Source organism: Eurypyga helias, unplaced genomic scaffold (genome assembly GCF_000690775.1).
Source record: "Eurypyga helias isolate BGI_N326 unplaced genomic scaffold, ASM69077v1 scaffold21570, whole genome shotgun sequence".
NCBI classification, from domain to species: Eukaryota; Metazoa; Chordata; class Aves; order Eurypygiformes; family Eurypygidae; genus Eurypyga; species Eurypyga helias.
In genome coordinates this window covers 11,518-20,537 of record NW_010224096.1, presented here as the reverse complement: position 1 = coordinate 20,537, position 9,020 = coordinate 11,518, and the positions used below count along the sequence as shown (strand labels likewise).

General features: G+C 51.9%; 1 protein-coding gene across 1 annotated transcript in view; it reads left to right on the top strand.

Moving 5' to 3' along the window:
• The first annotated feature begins 5,003 nt into the window (after window positions 1–5,003).
• TBC1D16 (TBC1 domain family, member 16) overlaps window positions 5,004–9,020 on the top strand; it is an 11,628-nt gene continuing 7,611 nt past the window's right edge. Inside the window, exons 1-5 of the mRNA XM_010160523.1 lie at window positions 5,004–5,073; window positions 5,206–5,270; window positions 6,112–6,182; window positions 7,158–7,355; window positions 8,164–8,311. Of these exons, the coding sequence (XP_010158825.1) occupies window positions 5,004–5,073; window positions 5,206–5,270; window positions 6,112–6,182; window positions 7,158–7,355; window positions 8,164–8,311 (552 nt within the window). The remainder of the gene's footprint in view (window positions 5,074–5,205; window positions 5,271–6,111; window positions 6,183–7,157; window positions 7,356–8,163; window positions 8,312–9,020) is intronic.

Below are 9,020 nucleotides of genomic sequence, written 5' to 3'. Positions count from 1 at the left end.
CCCTTCTCCCCGCGCGTTCCCGCGTTTCTCGTGTTCGTGGGATCGTCGCGCCCAGGACTCCTCGGGAGCGGAGATGCAGGGTGCTGGCAGGGCTCCAAAGCTGGGGAGGGGGGAAGGATTGCGTGAAGTGGCTCAGAATAAAGAGCCTGTCCCCTCTGGAAGGACAACAGCGCCTGCAAATACATCTGCGTGGTCCTTGGCTGGATCCTCGCAATTACAACAGCGTTAGGGATTTACAGGGACTCTGAAACACGCTCTCGGTCCGCTCGCCTTTCTCCTTGTCCGCTCCCTTTCTCCTCTCCCCTTGGGAAATCCGCATTGTGTTGTGGAAACGGCGAAATTTCTCTCTGGGTGGCGTTGGCTCGCCTGAGGCCGGGGGCCGGAGCGATGGCTCACGCGGGCTGGCGCTGAAAAGCACCCCCCGAAATTCCCAATCCGCCGCTTAGAGCCAAGAATATAAGAACAAAGGTAATCTTCGGGGCTTTCAAGGGCCCCGGGGTTTTGAAGGCTTGATTGTAATTAGCATAATTAGTGCAGAATTTTATTTTTGCAGGGATAGGACTGAAAGAAAAGAAGCTAAATATTCCATTGATTTTAAATATAAAATAAACACTGGTAAGAAAGGTCCCCTTTTCCAGGCTGGAATGGGCTGAAAAGCAAACATTCTTGCTCAAGCTTTGCTGAGAAATCACTTTTTCCATCTAAGGAATATTTTTTTTTAAAGTGTTGCGTTTCAATTGATTTATTAACGAGCTAAAGCCCAGGCATGAGGTGCCCCTTCGCTGTACGGATTGTAAAAATCTGTCATTCAAGCTTTGGGAATATTTTCCTTCCTTAAAATGAAGGTAACATTTGCATCGCTGAGCGGCATGCGCTGGAGCTCTAAATGACTTGTTGTGTGTGGCTTCTGGGGAGCTACGTGTGTTTTATTCGTGCCTGGTCTGCTCCCGCTACCTCGCTGCAGCAAGGAGCAGAGAGAAAACACTCGCCTGGGGCTTACCTGCACCTGCCCGGCAGCTGCCTGCGACAAGCAGGTCGCCTGTCCTTCAGCGGAAGGTGTACGTGTATCACATCCCAGACTTTGAGTGGGTAAAGGAGGTTGAAACATGCATTAATGCACTGCAAATTTCTGATTTGTCCTCACTCTTCCCATTTACACTCAAAATAATTAAGAATTCGGGTTATTTTGTTTTCCTATTGGTTTAGTTTACAGCGAGGGGCACCCTTTGGAGGTGAGTGGGGTGGTTTTTCCGGGTGCCCCCTCTTGCTGGCCAGAACCGCTCGTCTTCCCTTCAGGCCACGAGGACTTGGAGGGGTGAATTCGGAGCAACGAAGCCCACGGTGTGGTGAGGCTTCTCGCTCGCAGCACCCAGTGCCGCCGCAGAGGTGGGTCACCCCGGGCGCTTCGCTTCTGTCGTGGTTTAACTCCGGCCACCAAAATACCACGGTAAAGAGATTTAACCCTTTCCTGGCTGAATGCAGCACAGCTTCTCTCCGCGGAGGTGTGGGAGGGTGAGCAGAGGTGGGCGCTGCGGGGTCTGGGGGCACTGGGTGGTGGTGTGCGCCCCGGGAAGGCGGTCAGGGTGCTGTAGAAGCAGATCGCGATAGCCCCACAAATCGTTTTGATCTTTATTTCCCAAGGACCAAACCAGTTACGCCTGTCGGAGGGCAAAAGCCGCAGAATCAGATTTCGTTGGGTTAAAACGTTCCGTTTGCCGGGGCTGGTGTTCGCGGAGCTGGTGTTCATTCAGAGCTGATCGCTCCCCGAGCGTGAACGCGCTCTTCCAGCCCAGGGCCAGCGGGTGAGCGTAGAAGCTGCTGCCCTCCCCGTGGCGGGTGCCGGTGAGGGGCCGGCGGGTGCCCAAAAACCTCCTGCGCCCTCCCTTAGGGCGGGAGGGAGGGATTCCAGTGCTGTAAACAGCTTATTCTTTGAATGTGGTTAACAACACCAGCAGCAAGGAGTGACTAACAACACGCGGACTTAGAAGCGCCCGTGAATCCGCTTCCTGGTGCCGGGCATGAAAGGATGCAATTATTTTTCATACCCTTTTATTTTCCCTTTACGGCAAGCTAAGCAAAGCAAGTTTGTCAGAGGCAGAGTGCTCCTAATTCGGTCTCCGGTGACCTCTGCGGCGGTGATTGGCAGCCGGGTGTCAGGGAGGAACTTGTGCCTGTGAGATAGAAATGAGCAGAACAAATGCCGTAGGACAGCTCCGGGTCCCTGGGGAACACCAGCGGGAAAAGGTGAAAGAAGTGCAATTACAGGAGGTTTTCAGCACAGAAAGTTAATTAGCTACTAAATAGCGTTTAGTGCAGTTCAGCGTGGGGAAATTTCGGTTTTGAAAGGAAACAGATCGATGGGCAGCCTGCGGAAGGGGCTTTGGGAAAGTCCACGTTGACACTAGTGTACTTGGTGCTGTAGCGGCCTGGGCAGTTTCTCAGTGGTTTCCCTGACGAACAGGGAGAGCTCTTGGATTGGCTTCCACGTGTTTGCCTTCCATGGGAGGATGTTTTGACATTTCATTTCAGGAGTTCTGGTTAGGCTTTCGTCCAGAGCATCCGACACATTTCTCCCTATTCACCGAGGTCAGTGTAAATAAATTCAGTTCGGGCTCTCTGCCGCAACACGACGGCAGGCTCCGAGCATTTTCAGCCAAAGGGTGAATTTAACACAGTTCTTAACCCAGTTACTCATCTGTGCCCATCAGGTGCGAGTAGCTGGGCCAACAGGAGCATTTCGCTGTCGGCGTCTGGCCCTGGGACGCTGGTGCCATCCGGCGATGTCCTTCCGGTCCTTCTCTGCAGCCCAGCTCGGAACGACCGCAGATACTGCTGCAGACTTTTTTTTAATCCCAGATGACCAATCTGTTTCCTTTTGTACATCTTTTGTATGTCACTGAAGTCAGCATGTGTCACAGTTCATAGTGTATGTATGTTGGAAAGCGTCAAGGACACTTTTTTTAATCAGAACAACAGATGTGGGGTCCAGCTGCCCGATATTACCTCACTGTGTACAGTCACTACACTAAATTCTCAGGCATTTCAGGATGGATTTGAACTTTTATTGATGGACTGTTTATTTGAAGCTACCTGTCAGATGTTTTAGGCAGGTGATGCTGCCATGAGCTGGAAAGAAGAGGAACCCAGAAGGTCAGTGCCTGTGGGGAATGGTGGAGAAACAGAGACATACTGGCCCCTGGGGAGGAAGAGGGGCATGTAATTCCCATTACATGGATGCTCATACATTACGATGATACTTATTGTCTGCAAACGATGCTTCACGAGCCAGCGTGCAGGAATAGCTCGGGCTGTACGGAAGGCTGTGATTAGGGAAGGCGTGCTTTAGCACAGTGGTGATGGAGAGCCAGCTGAGGAGGGTTTGGCTCTTGCGGGAGGCTCTCTGGGAATGGGGTGGTGCGCACTGACAGCTTAGGTAACTGCCACATCATGGCTATAATCTTCAGCCCCTCTCCCTCTTCTAATTACGTTTGGCACATCATGTCATAAAATGAGTTATTAGCTCTTTGTTGCTGAAATAGTCTTCCCCTGTAATTGGTGCAGGTCTGCCCCGGCCCTACACCAGAAACAATGCTTGGGTTTGTCTCTCTTCATGCTGTGGGTGTGTGCACATGCCTTGACCGAACGGTAAGTCAGGTCCCATTACCGTCTCGCTTGCCGTCTGGGGCTGACCTCCTCGGGCCGGGCACGTGAGAGGGTTCCTGCGTGGTGGGAGTGGGACGCAAGCGCCTGCTGTTGCAGGGGCTACAAAAGCTCAAGGACTGTAGGTGCGGTTGATTGTGGAGTGGAGAAAACACGTCACCACCTGATCTTGCTCACCAGCAAGAACGAGGTGTATTTTGAGACTAAAGAGTAATGGGGAAAAGGCTTAAGTGGGATCCTGACTATACCTGTGGGTTTCCTGCCTCATGTTTTACTAATCCTCCTTATTTTTGCCACCCCCCCATCCCTTTTATTCCCATGGACCATTGCACTTGTTCTCTTGTTTTGCTGAGCAGTGCTGTATGCTAGCTGGCGCTTTGTTTTTCCTGAATCCCGCAGCCCAAAGTCTCTCTGGAATGTTCCTCCAGCTATTTGCCTTGCAGTGCTTCAGCTCCCTGCTTTTGCAGGGCACTCTGCTAGAGATGCCTCATCTAACAGACATAATCGTCTGACTTTGATGAATAGTAAGTTGGAGAATTCTCCCCTTGCGTCTGTGTGTCTTGTGTGTGCATTGAGAGGGCTCCCCAAAATCCACAAAATGAGCTTTGATCGTACGACTCGTTGCCTAAATACAGAATGATCTCAGTATTAAAAGTATTTTTTAAAGTAGCCCAAAGATTCGAATCTTTTCCATTTTTTTCAATCAATATATACTGGAAAAAGTCATTTTAAGCGCAGCGAGGTTTTTCTCTTCATTTCCACAGCGACTAAGTCTGCACCGATGTAGGCGGGGGTACTCACTGCATCTGTACAGTGTATGAATGTCCGTGTTTATCAGCCTCTCCGAAGGGCATGGGGGGCACAGATCTCTCTGATTTCATCTTCTACATCAGTGAAAACAGCGGAATTTCCCTGGGCTGCACGCTCCGAGGCACGGTGCTTACCCGCTGGTTTTTTGCTCTCCAGAACGGATAAATCCGTTTACACGCGGTGCTTAGGATTGCTTCCGCGTGCGCTGGCTGCGTGTGCAAGCTTGTCACTGGCGCCTAAACGTGAACTGTTTGTCTCGTAGAAGCATTTCCAGAAAACAGGACCTTGCCAGCCCCTTTGTGACGGGGCTCTCCAGCCCCCGCGTTTTTGGGTAACTCCCTGCGTACCCGAAGCAGATGTTGGTTCCGTGGCAGAAGGAGCTGCAGCTGGCAGTAGCGTTCAGTACTGAGGAGCTACACGATTTCCCGGGATCAAAGCGAGCCTGCCCAGCTCTACTGGTAACCACCATTTCTTGGCAGTCATCTCTGCCACTGGTCGTTTGATGCTCTTGAAGAACAGGCACGTTGGCCCCCATGACGAGGGAACTGCGGGACAACACTCCTCAGAGCCAGCCCGTCTTCCAGCCCTTTGTCACACTGACCAGTTCGTCTTTGCCCGCGTTTTAGAAAATTGGTTGCCCCTGCTTAGTCCTTGAGCTAGTTTGAGTCATCTCTTCCAGGAAAATCCTGTGTAACCAGCTGTGGCTGTTATGAAGTGTTGCTCCACAAATACCAGCTGCTCTTAGCAAGCCGTCCAGCGCGAGTGGCTTCTACCAGGACTCCTGTTACGTCTGCATTAACGTGAGGTACCGAACGCCGTAGGGAAGCGTTGTATTTTGCAGTATCGCCAGAGAGGAACGCTTCTTTTCTCACAAAGGCCAGGACAATTTCTGCGGAGAAATTCCCAAGGCGCAGGTGACTGTGTATAGCTGTACCTGTGAGACTGGAAGTATCCCGGTGCCTGTCCTAAAAATACCTGCTGTCGTTCCTCTCGGGTGAGTTTGGGTACGATCCCTGCTCACACGGTGATAGGGCCATGTCGCTTCCAAGGCCTCAGCCTCCAAACGGCTGGAATGCAAGTTTTGCTTTTCTTTCAGAAAAATGGAGCAGCAGAACTTCACGAACAGAGTAGCGGAGCCGCTCTTTTAGCTGCATGTAAACCAGACCCCATCTCATCTACATAACGCTGCAGAACTAGAGGAGGGGGCTCGGGGATTTATCTCCCACGCGGGCGGGCGCTAAGGTTTTTTGAGTCGCGCGTTTGAACCGGGCGGCTCGCCGGGGCTTGGTTAAAAATTTAACCCACAACTAACAGGGATGTCCGGAGACCTGTCCGTTGGAATGCAATGACCTGAGCCATGGGGAGATGCTGCAAAGAAGGCTCGTCCCTGTGGAAGAGGCACCGTAGCCGGGCTTGGAAAGCATACTGATGTGCTGCGCTGCAGATGCATGCTGAGTGTGTGATTTTCAGCGTTCAGTGCCTACATTGTTAGATAAGCGGATTAGAAAACATTGCATAAAGTGGCATTGCAGGGGGCTGTCTTTATACCTGCTCCTTGCCTTGTTTTGCAAACCCTGATTTCACAGCGGAACCCATTCAGAGCTTGCGCTGAGATTGTTCACATGCATTGGCCTTTTTAAGAATCCAGGGGTCACAGTTTCAGATTCACTCAGTTCTCAAAGTAGTGATATTTTTCTTTATGATGAGGACCGGTGGCGGGCATGTGGGGGTTTTTAATCTCAGCGCCATCTACCCTTAAATATCTGGGGTGCAGTGGGCTCCCAAAGTACTGGGGAACGGTTGGGTTCACTTTCCCTAATTTGCGGCTGGTTGAAGAGCTCCTGTGTAATTTCCCGCTCCTTAACGCCCCCAGGTTTCAATTTTGCAAGCTGAACCCAAGTTTATGCACGTGAATCCAGGCTTGTCAGGTCCACTTGCAATGGCGTAACGAGAACCTCGAGTTCAGGGGAAAGATCTTTGGATCTTGCTGGCCACCGAGGGAATTTGCCAGAGGAGATTCCTAGACAGCACTGCGGTGGGACCGCGCTCACTCCGGTCCCGGAGCGCAGCGGCTGGGCTGCATGCTGAGGAGGTTGCTGGAGCTGTGGGACAAGTCTCTTCCTTGGGGAGTTATCCACTGAGTGCTGCTGGAGCTGCTGCAGCAGCCTGGCGAGCTTCTGCGGTCACGTTTTTGGGATGGCCCGAGGTTTTCCATCCCAAGGGGTCACCAATCCCAGAGGCATAATGGTCTGAAGGGGTCCTGCAGCTCAGGGCTCTGTGGCGTGGGCTGGAGGGAAGGCAGGTGCCTGCTGGACCTGCTCCCAGACTGGTTTTCCTGCTGCGATGAAGGAGCAGGGGACGGGCTGTTCCTCGGACGAGTTGGGCTGTTCCCACCCTGGGCTTCTCAATTCTGCCGTCTGAAAAATCGGTGTTTTGGGGAATGGTTTTCACTCCCCAGTTCTCTGGGGAATTCAGGAACGGACCAATAATAGGATAATTTTGGGGATGGTAGGGGATTAATTTAAATAAAAGTAATGTAACCTCTACGTGGGCTGTTGGTTACTGAATTCCGATCGCAGAGCTCCCACAAGAGATTTTTGATGGGGAGCATCTGCGGCGGCTGCACCCGAGCGCAGGCTCTGGCTGATGCCTTGCGGGGGTTTCTTCCTCCGCGCTCTCCTCCGCAGGGACACGTGTGACAACCGCATGACCTGCTCCACCAGCTCTGCCTCCAGCCTCGACACCAGCGCCCAGTTCCCGGAGAATAACGGGCAAACGCAGAGCACCAGATGGGACGAACAGCAGAAGGTGTTCGCCCTCGAGCAGGTCTGCGGTGTCTTTAGAGTGGACCTGGGACAAATGAGATCCCTTCGCCTCTTCTTCAGGTAACGTATCGCTGCGTGTGATGCTCCTGTGTGCTCTGGGACAGTGTGTGCTGGGCTCAGTGGAGGCAGATGCCTTCTGCAATCCTCCCTGGAAGTCTTTCCCAAACGGTTGTCTCCAGGAAAGCAGGTGTCAGCCTTCCCAAGGAGAGAATTACAGCCATGGGGCCTATAGGATATTTTTCCCTAGTAAGGTAAAGGTTGCTCTCAGCTATCTTACCAGAAATGTTTAAAATAACCTGGAGGTGTGGAAAACATTTACCTATGGTACCTTCTCCCTTGGCTGCCCCTCACCAGGACTCCTTTAGGGTCTTGCAGCTCTTGGCCTCTTCACTTATCTTTCAAATCATGACAGAAGTTATTAAAAACACTTTTACCATCTCTTCTCACTCCCTGCTTCTTTAGACATGGCTGTGTGCCACCAAGTCCGCTCATCCCTAGGAGCTGGCTCGGTGTGCTGCCTTCGTGTTGCTGGGGCAGACCTCGTGGGTTTTTGTTCTCCAGGGAAGACATAATTTGGTTCCTTCCCGTGGTGGAAGGGTAAAGGAGTGCCGTTACCAGGCACAAGCAGAGCTTCTGGGGGAAAATGGTCACTGTGGCCACGTAGCATCGCTGAACATCTCAAGCTGGAAGGGACCCATAAGGATCATGGGGTCCCAGGGCTGTAAAATGACTTGTGCGCCCCATTTTAAGGGATAACTTGTTGTAATTTGCTTTCCAGTCTCTCTCATCTGTTGTTCCCCCTTCCCACTGGGCTCCTCCTTATCCTGGGCAATAAATGCCTGTTGTTTCCCGTTGTTTCGTCCCACAGCGATGAGGCATGCACCTCTGGACAGCTGGTCGTTGCGAGCAGGGAGAGCCAGTACAAGATCTTCCACTTTCACCATGGCGGCCTGGATAAACTCTCCGAGGTGTTTCAGCAGTGGAAGTACTGCACAGAGACCCATCTCAAGGACCAGGTACCTGAGCAAGGATGATGGAGCAGAGAGGGTTTTTCCAGCAGATGGTTCACGCTGAGGGTTTTGGCCAGGGGAGCATGGCGGAGAGACGAAGCCGTGAGTTCACGTCACCGCTCCAGGCTGAAAGCTGCAGCGTGTTGGGTGTCGCTCAGGATGCAACCGCGAGGCGGACGCGAGGTCTTTCTTGTGCTTATCCTCATCCCTTCCTGTTCTGCCTGGGGAATATGAGGGATGCTAACCCAGAAGGCTTGCTTAGGTAGTTGTTTGGCCGGACCCGACAGGTCAGCACTGCGCTTTAGGCGGGTAGGGTGGCTGGGAGATCTGCAGCGGTGGGGCTGAAATTCCGTCAGGCTTCCACCCGTTTTGTGAGGCGCAGCACACCGCACTGGAGAATGTTTTGACAAGGCATCTTGCCATATTTTCTTCAATCTACATACAGATGTGATAAGAGCTCTTTAATTATCTGTTTAAGATACTGCATGTGCTTATTAGAAACAGTGATTTTTAAATTTCCATCCTTCACACAGAGCCCCCTGCTGCTTTTCTTATTGTGGTCGCATGGGCTCACTTTTTGCCTTGAACAACCTTTGATTTTTAAATTAAATGTCAGCTGCAGTCTTGCACTGGGATCATGAGTGCCCTTAGAGAGCCTGGCAGTGCAGCTCCCTGCTTGCCTAACAGCAATCCCTTTGTATATGGCCAATCATAT